This window comes from Onychostoma macrolepis, chromosome 25 (genome assembly GCF_012432095.1).
Source record: "Onychostoma macrolepis isolate SWU-2019 chromosome 25, ASM1243209v1, whole genome shotgun sequence".
NCBI lineage: Eukaryota > Metazoa > Chordata > Actinopteri > Cypriniformes > Cyprinidae > Onychostoma > Onychostoma macrolepis.
The window spans coordinates 20,177,938-20,205,875 of NC_081179.1; the positions used below are offsets into that span (position 1 = coordinate 20,177,938).

A 27,938-nucleotide genomic window follows, 5' to 3' on the forward strand; every position below is an offset into this window, starting at 1 on the left:
AACTTAACGAAAGCATACAAAGTGTTATATTTGATTTGTCCAAATGCTGAAGTTAGCCTGAAGCGCACACAGCTGAAGATTGTGTGTGATGTCTTTGCCCAGACTAACACAATTAATGCAAATTCCTTAAGACTAGATGACGATCAGTGATTAGCATCATCACTTGAAACAACATCCCTTCGAGCTTACTTTGCTTAATTTCAATACAGTGCAACATTATTCAGCCTCAGTGGGCAATTTAGTTAGTTTGATAAATTAGTTGTGGGCATACAAAATGAGTAAGAGTGAGGCGGACACTAGGGTATAGCTAGGAGAAGGCAAAATAAAATAATATATAAAAGCTAAAGTAAATACAAATACATGAACCATATGTATTATGTTTACAATAAAAAAAAAGAAAAAGAAATGAAATAATGTTTCAGTTTCAAATAGGTAGGCTATAGAGCCTGAACAGGCCTACAAATCTATAAACAATCAATAATCAGTTTATACGCAAAAATAGTCGGTAACACTTTAGGGACCAGTTCTCACTATTAACTAGTTGCTTATTTGCATGCCTGTTATTAACTTATTGGCTGTTTATTAGTACATAAAGTGACATATCCTGCATGACCATATTCTACATCCCTAATAAATACCTAAACTTATTACATTTAGTCATTTAGCAGACGCTTTTATCCAAAGCGACTTACAGATGAGGACATTAGAAGCAATCCAAACCAACAAAAGAGCAACAACATGCAAGTGCTATTACAAGTCTTGGTTAGCCTAACGCAGTACACATACAATTTTTTTTTTTTTTAAGTAAACGGGTAGATAGAATATAGAAAAAAGAAACCTATTTTTTTTTTTTTTTTTAATGAAACAAGTAGATAGAATAGAAAAAAAAGGAAAGCTATTATTCGTTTTACAAGAAAAGCTAGCAGTTAGAGAATAAATACGCAATTGATGGAGGGTCAAATATGTATTTTTTTTAAAAGAAGACAGATAAAATAAAATTAGAATAGAGAGTGCTAGAGTTAGAGGGGCAAATAAAGATGGAAGAGATGAGTTTTTAGCCGTTTCTTGAAGATGGGTAAGGATTCAGCTGCTGGGATTGAGTTGGGCAGGTCATTCCACCAGATGGGAACAGTTAAGCAGCAAACTATCAGTTTATTAAAAGTCGTAGTTAATGGTTTGTTAATAGCGAGATTTGGACCTTAAAATAAAGTGTGACCCAGCATTCTGTTCATAACTTCACTGTATGTTCCTGAGAAACCCAGCCTTGATTGATTGGCTCCCCGGTGACTAACTTCTGGTTGGTCTCTGTTATTCATTGTGTTTGATTCATTTGAGCGAATCTGTTAACTCAGACGGTTCATTTCAATAAACGAGTTAAACAACAACAACAAACGTTGTAAACTGTTTCCGCCTTAGTTTTACTCCCAAATAAGCTTATCCTCTGTTTTCCATTTAAATGTGTTCACCCGCGAGTATTTTATTCTAGCATTTTCAAGTTTAAGTCTGTGTGGTGTGTGTGTGTCTATGCCATATAGCCTAGCCTTCTAATTATTTGCCACTGTAAACCTAGAAAAACTAGAATTTAAATCAGTGTAGATAGTTGTAGCTAATATGTGAGAGTTGTAGACGTTGCGTCTCTGTTAATGCAGATATGCACATTTTGATGGAGATTCACAAACGCTTGCGAATCATTTCAAACGAGTCGTTCAAACGAGTCGATTCGCTCGCGAATCAAACACCTTTACTCTCTCTCTCTCTCGCCCTCCTGCTTTCAGTTCAGTCATGAGTTTCCAGTAAGAAGAGGCGTGTGGTGTGAAATGAACATCGTTCTGCATCATCTTTACGGATTAATCTGACCATAACCGTCCGATTGAGACTCTGTTGATGGATCTCCACTCTAAACTTTCTATCCAGTTCGGTTTATTATTTGCAAGAACTGGATACGAGTAAAACAGAAACCTGCGCACTTTACTACTCTTACGGGAATGGACATTTAGTGAGGTAAGCAAGTTTCCCCAAACATTTTCTTTTCCGGAAGATGTAACTTGGACATTTTAAACTTTCACACAAGGCATTTTTGGTCTGTAGTGTATCAATAAAGTGCTACATGAATGTCAAAGAGAAGCTGAACCAGTAGAACCAGCTTGAGTTTCGCGCAGCTGGAAAGTCTCCTCTGCTTTCTGGTTCCTCACAGAAAAAAACAGCAGAAATGGCAGGAACAAACAGCTCAAACATGAAAACTCTGGAGGATTTGACTCTGGACTCCGGCTATGGAGCAGGGGACTCGTGTAAGTCCTTAAGCCTGTCGTCCTCCAAGTCAAACTCGCAGGCGTTCATGAACACCCCTCACCGGGGGAACTGGTGGTACTACTCCGGCTCCATGAACAGCAGGAACAACAGCTGGGATACAGTCAACACAGTGCTTCCTGAGGATCCAGAGGACATTTTCTCAAAGTGCCCACGCTTACCGGAGCTGGAGGAGTTCCCGTGGACGGAGGAGGACGTGGGGAGGGTCGTGCGTAAAGGCGCGGGGAAGGGCGCCTCGCTCTCCGCGGAGGCTGTGCGCAGACTGGCCGCCCTGATGCGCAGGGCGCTCATCCGCATCTCCAGAGAGGCGCAGCGGCTCAGTGTCATGCACTGCAGATGCACCAGGTTCGAGGTGCAAAGCGCGATCCGCCTGGTGCTCAGTTGGGCGCTGGCGGATCACTGCGTCTCGGCCACTGTGAAGGCCATATCTATGTACAACATGAGCGCTGGAGAGCTCTTGCGCAAGGGGAAGTCAGCCCGGTGCGGGCTCGTGTTCTCCGTCGGACGGTTTTTCCGCTGGATGGTGGACACTCGGATCGCGGTGCGCATCCATGAGTACGCGGCCATCTGCCTGACCGCGTGTATGGAGGCGCTCGTGGAGGAGGTGGGCGTGCGCGTGCTGATGGCGGAGACGCCCGGCTGCGTCCTGACAGCGGAGGCGCTGGAGGGGGTCATCAATAATGATGCCGAGCTCTGGGGGGTCCTGCAACACTATGAGCATCTCATCTGTGGGAAGAACGCCAATGGTAGGTACTTTACTGTTGTATTGTTGCTTAAACCGTTTCACTCATCAGTTGCTTGTGGCCTAGTGGTTAGATTTGGCTGAAGAGGGTTGTTGAAACCACACAAGGGTTGATCCGTCACCATTGTGCACTTAAGCATGACACCCCAAGATGCTTCAAGGGAGTATATGTGCACTGTAAATCACTTTGGAGAGAAGTGCCACCACAGTTTCCCCAAATTGTATTTGGACCATGCTTATTATTGATGATAGCTAACAATACAAAAAACTGAAATGAGGATACATTTATTATAAAAATTATTTAAAAGTATATTTAAAATAAAATGCATTTTATTTAAGCTATTTTTTAGTTTTAGTACTAAAACAAATAAAACTTAACAGAAACTATACATTTGTTAAAAAAAAATAAAAAATAAGAAAAATTACAAAAACAACTATTACTAAAACATTAACTGAAATTAACATGAAAACAGTTAAATACTGAAATAACTAAAACAAAATAAACTAAAAAGTAATATTATATAGACATACAAACAAATAAAATGACAAAATACAATTACTAAAACTTTAGAAATTAAAATCAAAATATTAAATATAAAAATTCCAAATATTAACAAAAAAATACAAAAACTTTAAAATTAAAATGAAGAGAAAATATAAAAAATTCCAAATATTAACAAAAATCACAACAGAAACTATGACAGATGACATATGATGATATGACTTAATAGTTTAATAGCTTTAATAGTATCACTGATACAAAAATAACACTGATTTGGACACTTAAGTGTATGAATATGAGTCAAATATCTAACTTTAGCTATGTAAGTCCATTATTTTAAAGAAAGATAACACTTTTAATCAAAATATTTGATAATGATGAGTTTGCTGGATTTAAGCTTGTTCAAGTATACATAAACTGTTCAAAGTGATTATTGTGGATGTGAAACATTAGTGGAACATTAGTAATTATCAAAATGTGACGTACACCTGTACACCTGTGGTTACTAATGACATGTGCGTGGACTTGAGGGGAAATGACTTCATACATCCTTATGAAAATCCCTGCCACACCAGTTGATTATGACAAATTAGTACCTTTGAAACTAGTTATGCATGATATGCTAGGAAAATCCTGGCATGATGTTACAAAAGTACAATTTGGTGTGAATCATCTGAATTAAAATACTGAAACTGCGATATGTTGGTAGACCCACACAAATGTTGATATCTTTCCTTATTAGTCTTCTTGGCTTTTGATCTGAAAGATGAAAATGGGAACCAATTTCCAGAAATCGCTGGTCAATCGCGTCATTCTGCCTGTGACAGGTCATTACACGCTTCCTCTTCTCCAGCTGGGAGAATTACCCCTCGCTGCCAACTTCTGCATCATCTAGGTTGCATTTTCATTATGATTTGTCTGTGGTTTACCAGCATCTAGCATGAGGTTTTCACAAACATTCACAGGCGCTTCGTTTCCTCTTTGAGCAAACTGATCTTAACCAACTTACCAGAGAAAGAAAACAAACTATATCTGTAAAAGGACAACACGTGTTTCTGATGTATCACTGTCCTGCTTTCATCATGATTACTCATAATTTCTGTTTGCATTGTCCTTAATTTCAGAACAAATGTTTAGATTTCATATCTTATGTGGGTGGTTTGGATATGCATATAACATATACTTGATTTTTCACTTTTGATGACCCATTAAATCTTTTAGCCTAGATTGCTTAGAAAACTATATTTATTTAACAAACCTCACAATTTGAGGTATTATTCACAATTGTAGCAATGGTGCAGGACAAGGTGAGTAAAAGCCATGTATAGCTAATAATAATTGTTTAAATATTTGCTGTATATAGAATATGTATGTGAAGCAGGGGTATTATGGTTAGCTAAAACTAAAACCACAAAAAAAAAAAAAAAAAAAATTAATCACAAAAATACTAAAACACATTTTAGTGTTATGTTTATTTAGTTATGCTTATTTTAATACTTCAACGTAAACTAAATAAAAATGAGAATCAATGTTACCTTGAGTTAGCTGAAATAAAAAAGCTCTTTTAGTATCATTGATATACTAGCTTTTGTTCATTTTGAATTTTATTTAATATTTATATTTTCTGTTTTAATTTTAATTTGAAAGTTTTAGTAATTTTGTTATGTTTTGACATATGTTTTTTTATATGTTTATATATGTCTATATGGTTTTCCTTTTTAGTTTCAGTTATTTTAATACTTAAACTAAATTAGAATAAGAAATAAGTCAATGTAATTTTATATATTCTGTTTTAATTTTAATTTGAAACCTTTAGTAATTTTGTTATGTTTTGTCATTTTTATTAGTTTTTGTAATACAATTTTAACTTTGAGTTGAAGCATTTAAGTGCGCCCACAAAGTGGCCTATAGGGGGCATTTTCAACTACAGTAAAAACAGAAAAACTTTTATGCATTTTGGCCATTCTTTTACGCAACAACAACATTTTGGGGGCCTGAACATTGAAACTTTTGAAGAAAGTTTCAAAGTGCAAGTTTTTGTATACAATACCGTTATCGTCTCCATATAAACTACAAAAAACATGAATTTGTGAAAATGGTGAAGTCATGCACATGCGTGTTACATGTTTAGTCTATAGTTTTGTGCACAGGCTGTACAAAGTGACGTCGCCAACTACTGGCCTGGCATGAAAGTACAGCGTTTTCAGTCATTTTCACGTATCGGGGATGGTTTTGATAACGTGCTCGTCTGTACATGAAACTTTTCAAAAACACAAAGGAAAAACGTTTTCATTTTTAGTACATTGTTGTCATACCCTAGGATGCTAACTGACTTCAGTAAGGCTACAGGATGAATACGTGCATGAAAAATCGCTCCAAATCCAGCTACTTCCATGACAATACTGAAGCAGTGGAAAGACTTTATTAGAAGATCAGAGGAGTGTGGGTGCGATATTTAGGCTACGCAAGCAAAAAGCTCTTTTTTGGCACGGTGAGTCAGGATCTCAGCTCTGCATAATCCTTGCACAGCTCGCTTTCTCTGGGATGCCCATGTGGACATCAAATTAGGTCGGTCCATAAAGACGACCCAGTGGATCAATGTGCTTTTAGGACGGCCGTGTTAACAAAGTGCTGCACATGCACTTCACAAAACCCTTGTGTGCCATTATTGTTGATGAATGGGCATCTGATCCACTGCGTTTCCTCTGTCAAGTGCAGGAGATTGAATATGAAACGCCTTAAATGTGGCTCGTTGATGATTTCAGACGTGACTCAGTGACCTTTCAGAACGTGCTTGATTACGCAAAGCATTCATGACCTGCTTTTGTTGGCTGCTATTATTGCGCCTGAGAATGACTTTTAAACAGCTTTGATTACCATAAACCAGTACACTCGTCTTATGAGTTTGCATGGTTTCTTTTGATTCTGTGACTTTGAATATACACAAAATGGCATCCAGAACCATTTTACTTGTCTTTTTTTTCCTGAGTAAAGCAGAATATTGGCAGTATTTATCATGGTGTCAAAATGTAATAACTTGCCCTGCCTCTGAAACAAATTTCTTTTTCTGCTGACATTATTTTTCATCCCCAAGCCTGCAGCTACCTGTCATTTAGAGACTCTTTCACAATCAAATTAGTTCTCGATGGATGAATTAAAGTTCTTTCTTACAATTTCAGTCATTTAATAACTAGTTGCACTCAATCACATAAGGTAAATGACTTTAAGGAAGTAAACAGGGTTGACTTCTTGTTGACTTTATTGTAATTGATGGTAGGAGTACCTTTACTCACAAGGTTTTCAAAGTAATTCATAGCTGTTTTCTACAAAAGTTCTTCTCTATCATCTGCCAACCAGCCCCACATCTGGAAGTCTTTAAGACTCGCTTCCCTTTGCCAACTCAAGTCACTCCCACTTTCTCCAACACACACTCTCTGCCTCTTTTCTATTTACTTTAGTCCTTCTTTCCTGGAGCCGTTTCTGTGAACGCACATGCTTTTAACAAGGCGCCCACTGTACCAACATGCCATTTAAAATCCAATGAACACAAAGCACTAAATGCATAGTTTTCTCTCGCTGATAGTTGCTATTGATATTCACGTTGCTTTTGAGTGTTCAAGTGATTCATGGATAAAACATCTTCATACTTTGCTCCTGAACAAGTGCTTTCTCAAACTCGCTGTTGAGAACATCTGTGAACCCGACCCAGAGCAGGACGTGAACTTTGTCCCTTGTCCCTTGTCATTTGCTGCAGATTCAGGACAGTACTGGAATTTCTGGCACAGCTTTCGAACATTGGCTACCCTGATGGAAACATCCCAGCCCTAAAATGCAGTTTCATTTTTGCATAAGAAGTCTGCAGGCCAGTGCACTTGTGTCTTGTGGAGGTTATTTTTATGCTTTGTGGATTTAGGATGGCAGTAACAGGGAAAACACCATCTTGCATGGTCAGTGGCACTGTTTATACATGCTTCCAGCCAAAACCAAAGGCCCAGCTGTACAAGGAGCTCAGACTTCTCTGAGCTAGTGGCTAAAAACAGCACAAGTTTTATGATGGCTTAAAAACATTTCAAGGGCTACATTTCAAGAGAGCTCCTTAAAACAAGATAACTTCATTATCTAGTCACTAGCATTAGCTAAAACTTGTGAGCTCAGGGAACCTCATACAGTAAGTGACTGAAATGAAACACCCTACATAGGCAGCAGCTCTAAGTGTGAAACAAATATAGGCTTATTAATTTATCTTTTGGTGTGAAAGGGCCTTTACAGTTGCCAAAAATATAACCTTTGGGTGCAAAAGTAACCTAATGCATTACTTTCCATAAAAAGTAATTAAGTAACAAAATCAGTTACTATTTATATAGTAATGCAATATTCTAATGCAAGTAACTTTCCCCAACACTGTCAGTCTTCATGTGAAGTGCACTAGAGATTTCAACTCACAATTGATTCCAGTAGAGCTTGATGTTAGCATGTGGCTAAGCTAACAACATGATACACTCTTAAGCATAAAAGTACAATCACACACACAAATATTAGGTAAAACATTAATCACATTAAAGACCTCACTTTGGTTGCATCCGAAATCACATACTTCCATACTACATAGTAGGCGAAAAACAGTTTGCGAAAGAGTAGTATTTCCGTATTCACAGTATTCGTAAAATAGGAAGTGGAAAGTCAGATGAACTACTACTTCCTGCTAAATTTCTTCAGTGGGCATCTTACTATCCCATGAGGCCACGGGAGAGGAGTTGTGAATGATAGTGAAATGACTCAACTGAAGCTCACATTACAATGACGACATGACAAATATAGTATGTCTGGATTACATTCATACTATATAGTACATACTTCTTATTTAACTGTCAGAAATAATGACTTATTCAAAGGATGTACCTACTCAGAGTATGCAATTTTGAACACAGCTATTATGAGATGTTTTTTTGGTTCACTAGGCTTGTCACAATGCATTCTGAGATTGCCATCAATTGCCATTTTGGCCAAATGAAGGTTCCTAAGAAGCAGATTCTCATTTCGACCCTTATTTTTACTTGTACAGCCTTTTGTGTCAGGACTGTATTTTTGATTCCTTAAAACGCTGCCTAGTTTGGCAGCTCATTAGCTTTTTGGAAGCATTTGAATGTCCTGTTTGCCTAGTCAAGTCATATTTGAATAAAGTGCGAATACACATATTGATATCTTTGTAAAGTTGCTAGAACAGTTTGAATAATGAGAAACCCATTGTTAACAGCAAACGTTTGAGGAATTGTGGCTTTTACTTGATGCAAATACTACAGCATCAACAGTGCTGCAGGTACTAAGTGTTTTCTGTGTTGCAGTTGGAGGTTGTTTATGGAGTCACAAGATTTAGTTCAGGACATAATCCTTGTTGGCTTGTTGGAAAGCGGGAGAAAAGGCGGGTGAATAGCCAGCGGATTGAAGCCGGTCAGCACATGGCTTTATGTTTTGGCGCTCATGCCTCTATACAAACGTTCTCATAGGTCAATCCTCTGCCTGTTGCCATGAAAAAACTGACCCCAGACAGGAAATTAGGGGAAGTGTGGGAATATGGCCAACAATGACATGTGCAGGAGTTTAATGTTGGGGCGAATTATCGTGAGGAGAAAATGCAGTCTCGCATTTTCCAGCAGTGGAATGTTAAGAAGGGTAAAATGGAGTGATTGTGGATGAATAGTTCCCTACTCACTGCAAAGTGTTGAAAAACTCACATTTCAGTTTTCATGTGTCGCTTGCACGTTCACCTGTCAGAAGATAGCGACTGAAATAGCTGTTGGTGACTAAAATAGCCTTCAGAGCTCTTTTTCCCACAATCTTGTGTTCTACAACTTTGTATTTCAATGCATAGCCAATATTTTTAGATTTTGGCAGTATTGCATATCCAACAATTATAATTACATATTGAACTAATTAAATAATTAATTCATTCTGCAATAAAGAACAGAACTGTGGATTTAATATTTAAAATATTAAATGCACCATATGCCATGTAGATATTATAAATAATAGGTCCATATGCTTCCATCAACGGTTGCATATTGTGATTTATCAATTTGGCTTATACCGATGACATCTGTCATGATAATTATGAATGAAATAACCCATATTTTAATGTTCTTTTCAAACAAGACAGATTCCTTCTTTTACCCCTGTGGTTTGTTTCTCTCTCTCATTGACTGATCGTTTCACATTTGTCATAATCCAATGAAACTCTGTCTGTCCCTGTTCTTGTCTTCAAATGCAGCAGGGATGATTTATCGCTGTCGATAAGCAGCCTTTTGTGAACATTCCTGTAATATTTAATTGCACTGAATGGGAGCTGTTGCAGTAAATGGAAACAGGCTGTCTTGTAGAGATATGCACAGTAATGGCTTCTGTGGGTTTGAATTCTGCAGCTGCCATTTTTAGTCTGTAAAGTGCTGATTTAGGTCTTAAAATAGTCTAAAATGTCTACAAAATCCATTTAAATAAGATTCAGTGAGCTTTCGGGTCATGTGTGTGTAAATGTTATTACACTCTTATTGAATATTTTGTTGTTTTTCTAATTTCGGTTGTTTAAAAATGACAATTAAGCGAATAACTAAAAACAGCACTTCGAAGTGGATATAGTGACCCAATATGATAAATTCAAAAATATTGTAAAAACTTGTTTTTAAAGCATGCATTAGGTCTTTTAAAATGTACACAGCATGTTTATGTTGATTTTATGTAATTAAAAATTACATTTCTACCGGTTTTTTTAAATTAATTTTTTTTTACAAAAGTTAAGACTGAATGTACATGAAAATGTCAAATGGTGTAACCACCAAAGAATGAGACATATTAAATATTGTATCTGCCTAAATGGCATGTAAGCTTACTCATAGAAATAAATACATCATTTTAAAATGTCACATGAAAATAGATTTTATTAGAGTTATCTCTAAATGTAAATTTTAATGTGTTTTTTCAATATTTGGCGGGACATATGCTGAAAACACCTCTATTTTCTAAATAATCTTTGACAAATTATGTAAAAATTGTTAAAAACCATATTATTATACTAAACTAGATGATTACATTTTATTCCACATTAATTTTCTTGTATATAATTATATTTTTATGAAAAAATACTGGTTATGCCAATTGACAAAAACCAGTTACACCACCTGACCATGTTGCTTCTACAGCCAAAGGCCATTGTTTGTTGAATAAATTGACACTGAAAATCAATCATGACTGTCAACAAGTTCAGTTGAAGTGCTTTTTTTCAATGCTAAAAAAAACTAGCAACACAAAATTATCATAGTGATGAAAAGTGAACTCATCTCATATTGTAATTACAGTTAAGAAACAATATCTGACAAGAAATCATCATAGTGATGAACAGTGAACTCATCTCATATTGTAATTACAGTTAAGAAACAATATCTGACAAGAAATCAACAGAGTGATGAACAGTGAACTCATGTCTCATATTGTAATTTTAATTTTTGTATTGTAATTTCGTATTGTATTGTGGCATCTATTGGGGAAAAAGGGGCTCTGTTATATCATATTAAATATAAAATATCAGACATTTAATGAATTGTATTTTACAGATGTAAATTGTAATTTTTGGTTAACATTTTTTATCAGTGAATTTATGTTCAAATGTAGACACCCACCTACTTCTGCTACATTATTAGATCATTTATGTATATATTACATTATATTATATGATACTATATGTGACCCAGGATTACAAAACCAGTCATAAGGGTAAATTTTCTTAAATTTAGATTTATGCACCATAAATAAGCTGAATAAATAAGCTTTCCATTGATGTATGGTTTGTTAGGATAGGACAATATTTGGGCAAGATATAACTATTTGAAAATCTGGAATCTGAGGGTGCAAAAAAAAAAATTAAATACTGAGAAAATTGCCTTTAAAGTTGTCCAAATTAAGCTCTTAGCAAAGCATACTACTAATCAAAAATTAAGTTGATATATTTATGGTCGTAAATTTACAAACTATCTTCATGGAACATGATCTTTACTTAATATCATAATGATTTTGGCATAAAAGAAAAATCTATAATTTTGACCCATACAATGTATTTTTGGGTAAGCTACCTGGTTTTGTGCTCCAGGGTCACACATATTGCTTAAAGGGATAGTTCACCCAAAAATGAAAATTCTTTACAAGTCCTCGTTTTGTACTTTTAATTCGTGACCAGTGTTTTGTTCCGCTCTCTCCTCTATGATTCCGTGTTCGTTAATTCTCACAGGAGCTTATGCTATGCCTATGTCCTACGTCATCCACTTGAACGCCACTCTCATGAACTCGCATACGACAGTTAGCAGAAGCTACAAATTATGGTTTAGAAAGTTTTAAATATGGATATTTTGCTTACAAAAGTGCATTCGCTTCAGGAGGCCTTTATTAACCCCCGGAGCCATCTGGAGAACTTTTCTATGATGGATGGACGCAGTTTATTGGACTTCTATTGGACTATTGAATATCACCCATTCACTGCCATTATAATGCTTGGAAGAGCCAGGACATTTTTTTAATATAACGCTGATTGTATTCGTCTGAAAGAATTAAGTCATATGCACCTAAAGAGTAAATCAGGTGGTAATTTTCATTCTTGAGTGAACTATCCCTTTATAATTTTAAGTGAATGGAACACAAATATGCATTAAAGCAAAACATTTCAAAAACACTAATTTTGTGCAATATAATTATTTTATCCTAGACTTACAGAGCTTTAATAATAAAGTTGTAGACAGAAACACTTTCTCAAACAAATATAATATTAAATACTTGAAAATAGTTTCTAATAGTAGGTTAGTTTATATTACATCTTTAATCAGCATCATAAACTAGTGATATTTGATTAAATTGGTCCCTAACAGAAAGGCTTGTAATAGGAGTCAAATTGTGTAACCGGTTACACCACTTGACATTTCCATTTAAAATTAAATTTGACAGGCATTATCATGGACACCTACGTAAGTACATGACCTTGGTGGGAATATTTCAAATGTAATTTTTAAAGTTAATACTCGTTTTTATAATAATGATGAATTATCTATGTATCCCTGAGGTCATACCATTTGACATGTATACCTAAGAATACCTGACTATACCATTAAAGAGAGTTACTAACATTTGCATGCAGCAGTTAGTATCACCAGAGGTCCTTCTCTGTGATATAATTTCCTGTCACATGATCTTCTTGCAAAATATTAACAAAATGGCTCCTTGAATGGTGGTTACACCACCTTGACACTCAAGGATTTTGACTTGACTCCCATAATACCCCAAATTAATTATAATATTCAGAACAATGATGCTCTATTTACTTTTATTTACTATTAAGTAGTACTAATGTAAGATTATGCCAAACTAGCTGATCTGGTGTTTTATTGAGAATTTCACCTTTTTTAAACAAGATCAGTTATTTGGTATAAAGTTTGTATGGTTACACCACATTGACATTTTTGCGATCATCCCCCAAATATTCCCTCAAAATGAATTAAAACCAGAAATTTTAGACTTGGTCCACAAAAAAGAGAATGTATGCAATTAATTTGCACATTTATTTTGAAATTTTAACCCTTTTAAATTACTTTAAACCATATAGACACAAAAAATGTAGCGTCACGTCATTGACCCATAAATGTCATAGCGTTAGACAAAAAACGAACAATATTTTCAGAAGTTTGTCTTATAAACCTGCATGTCATACTGTATATTTAAAGTTTCTCAGCAATAAAAGTTTGAAATCTTACAGTAGCCAATAAAATCATTAATTGGAGTAAGATGTCCATTTATGCCAATAAAAGCTCATAAGTTTGCTTTTCAGTTTTAAAAACAAATGTAGTTGAATGAAAGTTTAATGAAGACAGAAGATCAATATACAAGCTATAAAAGCTTTATTGCTGCTGAGAGGTTTTCTTTGCGTAATGTCCATGGTGCTTTCTTATCTCTTTAGTGCCCTCAAAAGGTTTGCCAGTCTGGTAAACTAAACAGCCCTGAGCTTTCCCACATGAGTGTCTTCAAATCATGCCCGATTTAGGTTTACACCACCACAACAGAAACTCAGGGGAAAAACTGATTCATTGAAACAATTAAAAGTCTATTTCTTTATTTTCAGAGTCATTTTTATGTTTTTTTGGTAAAACATGCCCAGGCAGGGGAAATCTACGACATATTTCCAGTTATATAAAATAACAGAAATGTCTCTGGCAGTAATCTACTACAAAAATCTCTCACCCAAGTAGGAATTTACCCTACGGGCATGAGGATGCATGCAACAACTGGTAGAAAGACAATATCTGCCTTCATATTGAGAGTGCTCAATGCCAACAGAAAATATTGACACAATAGAGTTTATTAGAAATTACCCAGTAAACATTTCTGTTTAACTGAAAGTAGTGGTAACACTTTACAATACGGGTGCACAAATATGCATTAAATAATGCTTTACTAATGCACAGATAATCATGAGTAAATGTATAACTCATGATGAACTAAACCATTTATTAATGATTACTGCATCAGCAACTAATGAACATTCAATATGATTCAAAGATTAAGTAATCGATAAATTGTTATTAGTTAAATGTGTCATAATGTATTAATCATCTAATAACTTATTTTATTAAGTAATGAAGTAAATTAATACATGCCTTTAAACTTCCAGTTGTCTGCTTTAATTAATCATTAGCTAATGATTTGCAAAGGTATCATTATGTTATGACTACTTGTTGAGGCACAGGACTATTAACTAATTATTAAGTAATATGTCATTGTGTTTATAGATTTTGAATTAGTTAGTGCCTCAACAAGTAAAGTCACAGCATAATGATCCCCATGCAAATCATTAGCTAATGATTAATTGGAAGTTTAAAGGCATGCCTTCGACCCAATGTAGTAATTAACATATGTATTTACTTGATTACTTAATAAAATAAGTTATTAGGTAATTAATACATTATGACACATTTAACTAATAACAATTTATTGATTATTTAATCTTTGAATCATATTGAATGTTCATTTGTTGCTGATGCAGTAATTGTTAATAAATGGTTTAGTTCTTCGTGAGTTATACATTAACTCATGATTATCTGTGCATTTGTTAAGCATGAATTAATGCATATTAGTGTCACCGTATTATAAAGTGTTACCAAAGTAGTTTCAGTTAAAGTAAAAGTTGTTTGCACAAGCAGCATTCACTTTCTGTGACATTCAGTGTGATTGCATCTGATTTGCTTGAGAGACGTTGAGGCTCACTGTGTCTTTGCTGTAGTGGGGAACAAACTGAATGTTCCAGATCGTTCTTTCTTGGTGGCCTGGGGGATCAGCCCATGACTGAGGACAGATTTAGCTTTATTATTGTTTAGAGACCCTGGTCATCCTGATTTTGGACAAGCAGGTTGGACACAGCTCAGACATTGAGGTAGCTTGCTATAAATCCTGTAAATGACAACTTTTAGAGCTCAGAGGCCAGACAGCTGGACAGTTTTAAAGGACACCATTGTCTTGACCCTTGACGGTTGTCAGTGGTCAGTCATTTTTCAGTCGCATATCTCAAGTGGTGTGTGTGTGTCTTACATGCATTTCTAGTTATAACAAATGTAAAATTCAAACATCTGGTCCATTTAGCTGAACTTTAAGCACACAGAACTTCAATCTCAAAATGCACCTGTTTTTGAGGAAATATATCATAAAGCAATAAGCCATGAGACTCCATGTGATTTTAGCACTATTAAGGGGTGTTTGCATGCTGTGAAATTTGAAAACACCCTTACCATGGTAAAATTAGTGTAATAAGTAGCCTCCATTAGAACAGCAATATGATAAAGGACACAAATGTTCAATACATAATTGATAATATTTAATAATTATTTATTAATAAATGTGATAAAATAATAAAAATAATTAAATAATATAAAAAAAATATAACTTTAATATAGAATTGGTTCTGCTTATTTCAAGGGAAATTAATAAATAGACATAAAATGTTGATTTGAAAATTCAAGAGACATGATTCTATGTATGAGCCGTGGGATAAATAATCAGTAATGAATATATAAAGTAACTTAAACCTTCACCTTTTAATTGAATTAATATGCTGTATTTTGTGTTTGTTGAACTCTGAAAATGCAATGAAAAGCTTAATTTGAGAGAAATCTGAGCACAAGTCTCTTAATTCACTCTTTGTCTTCTAGTGTGAAGGCCTTTGTTCTCGGATTGAAGTCTCAGTGTCTCTTTGTCGCTCTGCTAATTGGCTGGGGACAGACTTATGACTGGACACTTTTGTCCATGGTTATAAAACCAAGCTGTGCTCATGGACGTATGCGGGAGAAAGGCATCACATCTGTCCTACTGCATGTAATGGGGGACATCTGCAAGTCTGGCTTAAATGGGGACAAAGCCAGCGTTATGACCCTACTTTAATTAACCCATGCTCATTAAAATGAGCCTGAGCTATTTAGTAAATGATGCAAGTATAATAACTCTCTTTGGCTCAGTGTATGTATTACAGCACTTAGGACATCGGGAGAGCTTGTTGGGACAATTAGTCGTGGGGTGGGCAAGTTGTGTTTAAAGGAAGTCCTCCAGACAGAAGTCAAAAGGCCATGACAACTGAGATGATCATCACTGGTTGTGTTTCTATGTCTCAGTACCTCAATATTTAATAGGTGTAAAATGCACGCTATCATTGAGCTCTTTAATTGGCAAACAAAGCTGTGTTTTACAGGACGACTTCAGAAGAAGTGGTTTCAAAATATTTTGCCAGTACCTGTTATACTAGCACATCATAAATAACCAGCCAAGCAAGAATACACAAAAGCCCTGTGGCCCCCTGTAGATAGGAAGCATGATAGAACGAGCTTATTGCTTTCCCAGGAAAACATTTTGACACTTATGAGTTCATGTACAGGTGCTGGTCATATAATTAGAATATCATCAAAAAGTTGATTTATTTCACTAATTCCATTCAAAAAGTGAAACTTGTATATTATATTCATTCATTACCCAGAGACTGATATATTTCAAACGTTTATTTCTTTTAATTTTGATGATTAGAGCTTACAGCTCATGAAAGTCAAAAATCAGTATCTCAAAATATTAGAATATTACTTAAGACCAATACAAAGAAAGGATTTTTAGAAATCTTGGCCAACTGAAAAGTATGAAAATGAAAAGTATGAGCATGTACAGCACTCAATACTTAGTTGGGGCTCCTTTTGCCTGAATTACTGCAGCAATGCGGCGTGGCATGGAGTCGATCAGTCTGTGGCACTGCTCAGGTGTTATGAGAGCCCAGGTTGCTCTGATAGTGGCCTTCAGCTCTTCTGCATTGTTGGGTCTGGTGTCTCTCATCTTCCTCTTGACAATACCCCATAGATTCTCTGTGGGGTTCAGGTCAAGCGAGTTTGCTGGCCAATCAAGCACAGTAACACTATGGTCATTGAACCAGCTTTTGGTACCTTTGGCAGTGTGGGCAGGTGCCAAGTCCTGCTGGAAAATGAAATCAGCATCTCCATAAAGCTTGTCAACAGAAGGAAGCATGAAGTGCTCTAAAATTTCCTGGTAGATGGCTGCGTTGACTGTGGACATCAGAAAACACAGTGGACCAACACCAGCAGATGACATGGCAGCCCAAATTATCACTGACTGTGGAAACTTCACACTGGACTTCAAGCAACATGCATTCTGTGCCTCTACACTCTTCCTTCAGACTCTGGGACCTTGATTTCAAATGAAATGTAAAATTGACTTTCATCTGAAAAGAGGACTTTGGACCACTGAGCAACAGTCCAGTTCTTTTTCTCCACAGCCCAGTTAAGATGCTTCTGACGTTATCTCTGGTTCAGAAGTGGCTTGGTAGCCCTTTTCCTGAAGACGTCTGAGCGTGGTGACTCTTGATGCACTGACTCCAGCTTCAGTTCTCTCCTTGTGAAGCTCTCCCAAGTGTTTGAATCAGCTTTGCTTGACTGTATTCTCAAGCTTGCGGTCATCCCTGTTGCTTGTGCACCTTTTCCTACCCAAATTCTTCCTTCCAGTCAACTTTGCATTTATTATGCTTTGATACAGCACTCTGTAAACAGCCACACCTTTCAGTAAAGACCCTCTGTGACTTACCCTCTTTGTGGAGGGTGTCAATGTTCGTCTTCTGGATCATTACCAAGTCAGCAGTCTTCTCCATTATTGTGGTTTCAAAGAACAAGAGATACCCAGAATTTATACTGTAGGGATGGTCATTTATTCAAACTCAAATGTAAATATTCTAATATTTTGAGATACTGATTTTTGACTTTCATGAGCTGTAAGCTCTAATCATCAAATTAAAAGAAATAAACATTTGAAATATATCAGTCTGTGTGTAATGAATGAATATAATATACAAGTTTCACTTTTTGAATGGAATTAGTGAAATAAATCAACTTTTTGATGATATTCTAATTATATGACCAGCACCTGTATAACTTGTCAATAAACTCAAGTGGGTTCAGATGTGGTTGATTTGGATGTTGAAAGATAACTGAACCACTGCTTGCCTTGCTGGCTTCCAAATCATTGTCGAATTCATGACAACCAACAAAAGTTATTCATAAGATTTGTGTTTCTTTAGGTTACTGTCATTTTGAGCAACACTATAGGTCTGTGACCTTGTGGAATTTGCGTACATGTGTCTGTATAGTCAACAAAACTTTATGATTCAAAAGGTTGCTCATGAGTGTCCATTTGCAAAGCTTGCACTGGTACAAACTTCACAGGGATCTACTACCCAACAGTCCATGTGGCATTACGTCACCAATGTATTGACACCGCCAAGCAAGGACTGGAGGGATTTGGGATATGACCTAAGGTGCACACACTAATAGTTAGGTTTTCTAACTAGGTCAACAAATTTTTGATCCTGGTCTAGTGGAGTAAAGTTGTGCTGCCAAGCCTCAACTTGTGTCCACATTTGTGTCTTGAATTCCCATTAAGCCAGATTGCAAGGTTGTAACAGATGCGAGTTAAAGGTCTGCTCTCTCCTGGAGTCTAGATCAAGACCTTGCCTCATTAACAGTGGTTACATTTACTTTTAAGGGTCTCTAATTTTTCTCGAAGGAAACAGTCAACTTTTTTAAACATTTGGTAGCTTCAAAACATGTTGTAAGGGCATCTAGTTTGGTCAGAAAGACTAGTTAAGGTTGGGTTTTTGAAAACTCCCTGGGTGTATTCGTTGTATTCTAAGATTATCACCCTTCAAAATGAGGACAGGCTTGGCTCGTCTCACGTATCCTGAAAGCAAGTCCAAGCCCTTCTCTCAATTATCTTTGGAAGCCCTGTTAGACCTCAGCCAGGTTCTTGCCAGGCAGAGTTGATGGAGTAACCACAAAGGGCTCATAACGTTATACTGAAACTCGTGGGAAAATGGAGAAAATCATTTTCAGAGGTTTCTTGGGAAAGAAGAGGAAGGGGGAAAAAAGGAGTAGGAAAGCAGTTATTCAGCATTGAGACCAGAAAAGATTCACTGCCGCATTTCCTGCTGAAGTTCAAGGATCTTCATAAATGATGCATATTTTTATGTCTCTGTTTATCTTACATGTGCAAATGAGCAAGTGTGTAGTCTCTTGCTTTGTGCTAACAGCGTTCCATACACCCTAAGCTGTGGAAATCACCTACTTTTATGTGAGGAACCGTGCTGCCTGTGAGAAACCATGCTGTTGGATCACAAATCTGGCATAGTCGGCCTCCTAAAATAACAGAGAAGAGGTAATTAGCACTCCCTGCTTTCTAAACTCTTAAAAGAGGACTACATGAACCATATGGTAAGAAAAGACTAGAATATAGGCCCTGTGATGAATATCCATTTTTGGTGGTCAGCCAAGACTTTACACCTGCTACTAACATGAATGACAAAATGCATCTTCAAAATGCAAAAAATTACCTTTAGGAGTACAAGAGCTTGCCACTGGGGAAACTGCCTTAAGGTGACAACTTTGTCCTTATCTACCAATAAAAGGTGCATATTAGTACCTTAAAGTAGTAATACTTCCCCACTGGGTACAGCCGCAGTGAAAAGCTGTTGTAACCCTAAAGGTAATTTTTTGCATTTTGAAGATGTCATTCATGTTAGTAGCAGGTGTAAAGGCTGACCACCAAAAATGGATATTCATTGTACATTTTTATCTGAGAGTGCATCAACTTACAAAATACAACATTTATCTGAAATGTTACTTAAGTCTAAGATTAGCTTTCAGCATTTGTACCATCCCCCAATTCTACAGCATCCTGCTATTAGGACACGCCAGAGCAGACTGATAATTACAGTGTCAAAGAAAGCAGTAGACCAACTAGCACACATGGCAAGAAACAAAGCAGGCTGTCCCATGAGACTCTGCCACCGTTTAGCGTGCAGTCAACCTAAAGCTCAGCTTTTCATCTCATGCATATGTCTGCTGTTTATTTAAGAACAACAGCTTAGAAGTAATAGCAGAGGGCATCTGGGTTGGCTAGGCTATTAGCACATTGTCAGGCCTAAAGGGAGGGGGGAAATGAAGACAAATTTGGAGCAGGGAAATAGTTGTTTGCACAGACGCTAGAGGTGGTAATAAAAGATGGATGCTTACCCTCCAGTCCTATTTTAGTGTTATTTAGGTGGCTTGTATAACAGGCTGAGATGTTTGGGTAGTTTGAATAGGCAATGCATCGTGTGGTAAAGCAATAGCAACCCTCTAAACCCAGCAAACTAAACCCACTTAGCCCACTTAACCACTATATGATGTTAAATGTAGCTAACCTCACATTTGTTTTTTTGTTTTTTTAATGCAAATGGGTGTGTTATATCGCTGGAAAGACTCAGAGTTTGTTTAATAATGTAATAATCCGTCAGACACTATTAAGTCATAATAGAAGGTCTTAAACTAGGAAAATGTACAACAAAATGGTTTGACCTTTTCTTTACCCTGTGCAAGTCAGGAACCGCCTATAACATAACCTTCTATGTTCTGAACGTCTGTAGGAAGCAAACAGGATTTTGGGAGTATATCTTGCCTCAAGGCCTCATTTTGAGTATTTTGTGGCAAAGGCAGATGGGTAGGATTTAGAAGGAGCGGTCTTCCCCAAATGCTTTTTTTTTTTGCTTTTTCCATCTGGCTTATGTGCCTGAATGGGGTTTCTGTGGGTGGTCCCAAAGGCCTCTGGGCCACAGCTTTTTAGCTCTGAGCAACGTGAAGTAGCCTTAACTTGAATGCTAAATTGAGTCGATTCTCTTTGAATTACTGCAAGATTTAGGAAGCAGTCTTAAGCCAATAAACATTGGTGACCTCAAACAAGACCTTCAGTTCTTCTAATTTCCGATTTCTGATTCTAAGATACTTGGCTGCATTGGAAAGTTGATTAATAAATAAACAATATACTTTAAATAAAGAATCTCAATTTAGAACTTCTTCATGTCATTCCACATGTTTTCAGTCTTGCTCCCTCAACTAATCAGCCAGAAAAGCAGTCCAGGTTCCCCTGAGACCAGAACATATTTCCTTCCGTTCAGATTTCTGTCCAAGAGCGGGGTGTGGTCACACGGTGGTATTTGATTGAGCACATCTGTGTTTACCCTAGCATGTTTGTTTGTGATGGTCAGGAATGACGGGAATAGTTGCCGTGTCACAATAAAGCCACTCCAAGAGGCACCTGTAGTGATGGCAGCTGGGTCCACAAGATGCCAGGGCTGTGAAATTCTGAAACAGGTGTATCCAAGAGAAGTATGACAGACATTTATGCATGACATGTTTGCATTTTGTTCAAGTTAGGCAAAAGCAGCATGCTCTCCTCAAACCAGGCATGATCAGTGTGGCACCTGAACAATGTTTATAATGGAAGACAAAAGGCCCACCTATGGAGATAGAACTATTGATGAAAGTATCCACTTTTTGGCGTGTTTGCACCGCAAGAACTAGGAATGTATTTAGTTCTAGGAACTCTGTTTGGGGAAATGAAATTAACTCCTACTTCAGAGTAGGGTCTAAAACAGTTCTATAGGAACGACCATTGACATAAGTGTACACTGATTAGCCAAACGCATACGAAACACCGGGTACCTAGCATTTTTAAAAAGCCGTATAAGAATATTTACTCCACGAAAATGGAAAACTGCAAAAACGGCATTTGGTTACCTGTTGTCTGCAGCCTTGTGTTCTATTCTCAGCCTCGCTGAAAAGTAACACTAAGTTTTCATTGGAGATTTAGTCAGATTTTCACGCTCTTTTTCAATCATGTAAATTGTGCATTTATATTCCATCACCGTTATCACGAACCCTACGACACACAACAAAAACATCTCAGATCATGGCGTCCTCCATTCACCGGTTGTTGACGTTTGTAAATGCTGCGAATAAAGACGTCACTGTCAGTCGCTTCAGAGGTCCTGCTGCCGGTACGAATGCAACCAGGAAAACGGGCCGAGGGGGAAATTGGTTCTCTAGGAACCACCATGCTGGCTAGTTCCTAGAACTAAGCGGAGCCCCTATAGGGAAGTCTTACACTAGCGGCTGAAGTTAGTAGAGACGTTCTTGTCATTAAGGATGCCTGTTTTGATTCATGTGTTTAGATGCTTCTGGAGATTGTGCTGGTGTCCACTTGCACCACCATGAGCTTACTTCCAAGTTGGAGATGTGGATTGGGGTGGGTGGAAGTTTGGGAGAGTGGCCGATGGGGGCTCACATGGAGATCAAGTATTGTGGAGGAAGGGGGATGGTAAATGAGGGAGCAGAAACCCCCTAGGAAACAGAGATGGGGGTAGGGTTGAGCCAGTGATTGAAAGTCAGATCTGTTGAAGAACAGACTGATCTCATTAGCCCTGCCCAGGTTCTTCTGCACCAGGTTACCAGCCAGTTTGTGATCTGTCATCTTTCCACTTAATTCATATTGTTCTTTTGAAATTGCTCTCCATGTTTGTTAGTTGCTCTTCCTCTTCGGCTCCGTTTGGACTTGTTTTGGTTGCATCCTCTTTCAAGTCGTCTTCCTGTTTAGCAGGTCCTTCTGGTTCTTTGTGATCCATGTCTTCTTCTTGAGAAAACATAGTTGTTGAGTCCCTCAAAGTCCCCACCACATGACTCAACATGTCCCAATATGTCTCCTTCAAGGCAACCCAAGAATCCACCCCATTGTCCAGTCTCTCACAGTTCACATGGTTGCAGGCAGACACCGGATGACTGGTTTGTATGTTTGGATAATCTGCCAAGTTGTGGTCCAGTCTGCCCAAAGTTTTATGCCTTTTGACTTTGGTATACAACAGGTCAGAGTCTTGCTTTCTCTGGATGTGCAAGCCACAAACTAAAAGAAAGTTGTGAGGGTGGGGAAGGGTGAAAGTTTAAAACCCCAGAGATGCCAATGAGTGTGTTTGAATGATTTGTGGTGAGTTCGCAAACCACACCATTGCCTCTGTAGCAGGTCCACTCCCTATTTTTCGTCATTCTCTCTCAAGCTTCTGTCTGCTCACACAAATTGATGTCCATGCAGTACAACCGCAAAGTTGGGCGTCTCAGCTCTTTGCCAGGTTTCTGTTAAGCTCATGGAACCACATTTCAATTCTCGATAGTTTCAAGTCAGCAGTGATGACTTGATATTGATATTGATAATGATATTGATAGTGATCAAGTATGGTCTGTATTTTGTCTAGGTGTTTTGTAACCAGATGCCAACTACCCTTTATTGGCGTCAGCATGTCAGTTTGTGTATAAACAAGGAACACAGTTTAAGCAGCTGTTGTTTCATAATACAATTCTTTTTAATGCAGTCCGCTGTTTGAATTTTTTAATGATATGTTGATTGTAAATTAATATTTGCACGACATTACTCTGAGCAACTGTAACTCTTGTCTGTGGCACCTTTATTTATACAATACTGCAGTGAAGTAAAGTAATTGAAGACATATTAGGACTTAATTTACAGGTTGAGATAACAAACCTTCTGAAACAAAGTTTCTGCTATGTGCGTGTTTGAGTTGAAACAATGATATCTTTATGAATGACATGTTTGGGTGGACTGCCACAAACAAGCTTTGTTTCCCTGCATGCAACGGGGGCTGCTTTTCGTGCTGATGGCTACACTGGAGTAAGACAGAATGTTTGACTCATTTAGGTGTGAAGGTCAGAGGTCAGAGGCTTAGGGTGTTGGGATGATTTTTCACATCTGTGAGTTTCTGTCCCCTCAGGCCTGGAGGATCAAGATACACCCTCCTGTCATGGGTGTGAGGGATTCTGGGGGGTTTTGACTTTTTTAATGGAAACCTCCTTTAATGAGCAGTACTTCTTATAAGAAAAGTGCAATCTGTTGATATATATATATATATATATATATATATATATATTTTTTTTTTTTACTTTTCTCTCTCAAGATCCAATTAATGATCATTAATTATAAAATAACGTTTTCAACTACTTTTGCTGGAAATGTAATAGACTTGTGTGGAGCGGTGTGAAGCTCAAACTGGGGTGAATGTAACTTTTGTAATCACAGGCAGTATATTAAATACAGTGTAATTGGTCTGAATATCACTGACTTAGTGCCAGGAAAGTGAGGTTTGGGTCTTTTCCCGATATGAACCAGGTTTCCACTATAAAATGGTGGACGATCATTACAAGATTGGTCTGTGATGTTTCGCCTAAGCACTAGTAGTAATTTATATCGCAATGTTTAAGATCTTAGGAATAGGTCTGTCATTGTTAAAGGGGATTTTGTCAGAATCCTTATTGCATCCACTGGCTTTTGTAACTGCATGATTTTTATATACAAAACACAGAACGATACCTAGATTTTCAGTTTTTCCCTTTGAATGCTTTTTTTTTAATGCTTGACCTTTAAGTTCATCTGTCATGCTAAACAAACAAAACAGACTTTCAATTACCTGTAGTTTAAACATTATTCAAACTTAAAATACACAGTACTCCTTATTTTCATAAATGACACTAAAGGGCTCCATATACTGAAACAGTCGTCTCATTGACGAGCATGTGTGTTATTCATAGATGTTCTTGTTTAATGAAGTGGTAGGCTTTGAAACCTGACATCTGAAGGAAGACATATAGAGTGAGTAAGCGTGAGGTAGAGAGGGGAAAATAAAATCAACATTTAACACTGTGCTAGATTTCCATTCATCTACGCTGACGTTCCAAGTCCATCAGATTTGCCATTGCTCCATCGCTCAGAGGCTGAACAGCAGGCCAATTGTGTTGAGTCTCTCTTAATAGGGAAGCTGTTCCAGAGGCAACTACAGCAAATGCTGCTTTACATCTGAGGCAAGCGTCACTGTTGCTATTGCTCTTATTTAGTGGTTTGAACAAACCATTTGACCCTTAAAATTAAACCTTGGATAATACTGAAGTTGTATCTAGACACCAGAATATCATAGAAACTTGATGGCATTAGCAGCCAAATGACAACGCCCTGTTTCTGAATGTTTTTCACAGACAAGCACCACTCATTTTATTCAGAAAATATATAAAACATGGATTTCTCTAAGATGTGGAATACAATCTATTACCTGTAACATGAGAACAATGAAGTAATTTGTGGTAATTCCTTGCAAACATGAAAAGAAACCACTGGCTCCACAGTTGGCTTGAATTCATAAAGCAAGATCTACATGAGGAATGAAGCCATGTCATAATACATTTTTATATTTGTTCTGCTTATGACGCTAGATCTTTCAAAGCAAAGTCAGAGGATCATGAACTAAGATTCCCTAATCTCAACAAAGCCACAAAGCCTCCTGGGAACTACTGCATATTATGTGCTGGGATATCCATGTAGCATTTTTTCCCCTTAGGTTTTATATTATTATTTATTTAGAGAAACATATACTTGACTGACTGGATCACTGGCAAAACGTGTCACACGGCTGCTGATCCAAATGTGTTTAAAAGCTCTCCTGAGGTGTGATGGGATGCAAGGCAGTCAGTCTTCCTCACTGTGATTAATTAGCCTGGCAAGCATGTGTGAAGTGATCAGTGCCTGCTGATCCGGACTCTAATGATATAACCCTGAACGCCAAAATGCAAATAAGACTCAACCTGACATGACAAATGCTGTTATTTTTACCTAATGTATAAATGACCTCCACAGTGAGACAGCTGACCACCCTCAAAGCTCTCAATAACTATAACTAGTCTCTGGTAACACAAGTTTAAACATTATTGAACATCCATATTTTCAACATGCTTACTTTTTGTGTGAATTATTAGCATATAATAAAACATCAGAAACCAACATTGCATTTTGTATAATAATTTCGATGGATTTTATTGTAATTGTTATAGACACTAACTTTATAGTAAAATTTACAAGGTTGTTTTGTTATCTTGTTTCTGTGTTTTTGTATGTGTTAGCAATTAGCTAGTGTCTGTTCACACTTTCTGGTACTTAGGTCAGATCAAAATTCAAAGTTTTGAATTAGCGCAAAAAAATCGTCAATCACAGCATTGCCTCCATATAAATCAATATGGTCTTTTGTCTAAATTTAAAATATAGTATCAATGTATTTTGTTTGAAATTTTACTCACATTTATTATTTACCAAGGCCTGTTAAGTGTATATATAGCTTTTTAACTGTTTAGCTATGTGTTAAACGGTTGTTTAGTTATAACATCTGTTAATTAATGTTTTATGCTACAGCTCTCATTTGCGATGAAAGTGATTAAATACAGTCACTAAAATGCTTCTCCTTTGTTGCTTGAAAACGTTTAGTAGAAAGTACTCTCCTATCAGTATTGGACTATGGTGATATAATTTATATGCATACACCTAAAGAGATGTTATATCTTAACGGGACCTTCCTGGTTAAATAAGTAAATAAATGAATAAACAATAAAAAAAAGTAAATTTCAACAATATAGCTTCCATTTAGGTTTTAAAAACATTGTGGAAACATTGTTTTGAAATGTTTCTAAAACGTTGAAATGTCCAATGTGAAATGTTTTCTTTGTGATTATAATGTTGTTTAAATGTTACAAAAACATTTCTGACAACGTTCTGCTATCATTATTTTCACTCAAAATCTAGCGTAAGTTTATTTTTAATATTCTAAGAACATCAAAATATCCAGTTTTCTTGTTGCGATTAGAACTTTATTTGAAGGTTACAAAATGTTTCCTTTATCATTCAAGTACAAATAAGGATGTTTTGAGAATGTTAATTTCAGACTATTATGAGAATGTACATCAAATATTAAAATAAGAACATTCCATAAACGTTACTTTAAGGCCCTGTTTACACTAGTGCGTTTTAAAATGAAAACGATCCTCGTCTACACTGGCGTCTTCACTGCGTTTCAGAAGCGGTCTCCGTCCACACTACACAACCGAAAACGCATGACCATTCATTTTGGTCCGTTTACACTGAAATGCAACCCCAGAGTTTTCAAACTAAATCGTGGTCTGCAGCATTTTCGAAAGTCTTTCTTTTTTTGAGGGTCGAAAATGCGAGTACTGTAAACGACAGGCGTAACCGTAAATGAAGACACAGTAGTGTAAACGTAGCCTAAGAATGTTTTTGTCCCAACATTTTTATAAATTCTATTAAAAATATTTCCTGTTAGCTAGGTATTCATTTGAATATTTTTAAAGTTTGTTTAAATACTAAGTGCAATTTAGTATTTAGTATTGTACTTCTTTGAATAAGCCTAATAATGGTAGAAGGTGACGTTTACTGCATATTTATTAAATTTACGTCAGCTTTACTGCCATCTTCATCATTAGCTTATCTGTCAGCTACTGTTAGTGACAGATCTCAGGTTAGGTTAACATGTTAATACCATTACTAATTAAATTAAAAAACCCTGACCTCCTAAACAGCTGTTTTTAGGTGCGGTTAACGTTAGCCCTGTGCCAAAAGTTACAGTCGACATCTGGACTTCTGGAAATTCCGTTGTTTCTGTATGCGTGGGCATATTGCGTTTTGATCTTGAACGATCATCATCTCAAAACCGTTTTTTTTGTCAGCAGGAAATGACCAAAGTACTGACCAAGGCCCAAATGAATGAAGAGCTTGTTTTTGAAGCAGGTGGCCTCCGTTGAATGTGAAAGGCCACTTAGACATCAGAGAACGAGGCCTCTTGGCCTATAAAGGAGAGAGACCTCGGCATTTAACACACTCGGATACACACACAGGAACAACTGACTCGTGCTAGACCAAACACATCTTTATTTCCAGACCAATTATCCATCAGGAATGCAGTCTATACGGACACCGCTGCTATTACTGAGAGAGTGGAATGGGCTTCTTCAAGAAAAAGACTGTCGGTATAAATACACCCAAATAAAAACCCGTCCGTTGGTCTTTTATAGCCTGTTAGGTCTAGTTCCCGCTGTGAGGAAACTCTCTGAAATTGATTTT

General features: G+C 36.9%; 1 protein-coding gene across 2 annotated transcripts in view; it reads left to right on the forward strand.

Annotated features, from left to right (window-relative positions):
* The first annotated feature begins 1,685 nt into the window (after nt 1–1,685).
* The window catches only part of abtb2b (ankyrin repeat and BTB (POZ) domain containing 2b), a 56,396-nt gene continuing 30,143 nt past the window's right edge, over nt 1,686–27,938 (forward strand). The window contains exons 1-2 of one of the 2 annotated variants that reach the window (XM_058766523.1): nt 1,686–2,001; nt 2,195–3,053. In XM_058766523.1, the coding sequence (XP_058622506.1) occupies nt 2,210–3,053 (844 nt within the window). In that variant the 5' untranslated portion in view covers nt 1,686–2,001; nt 2,195–2,209. Of the gene's footprint in view, nt 3,054–27,938 lie in introns of both variants that reach the window. The other variant, XM_058766522.1, reaches the window with a different exon arrangement.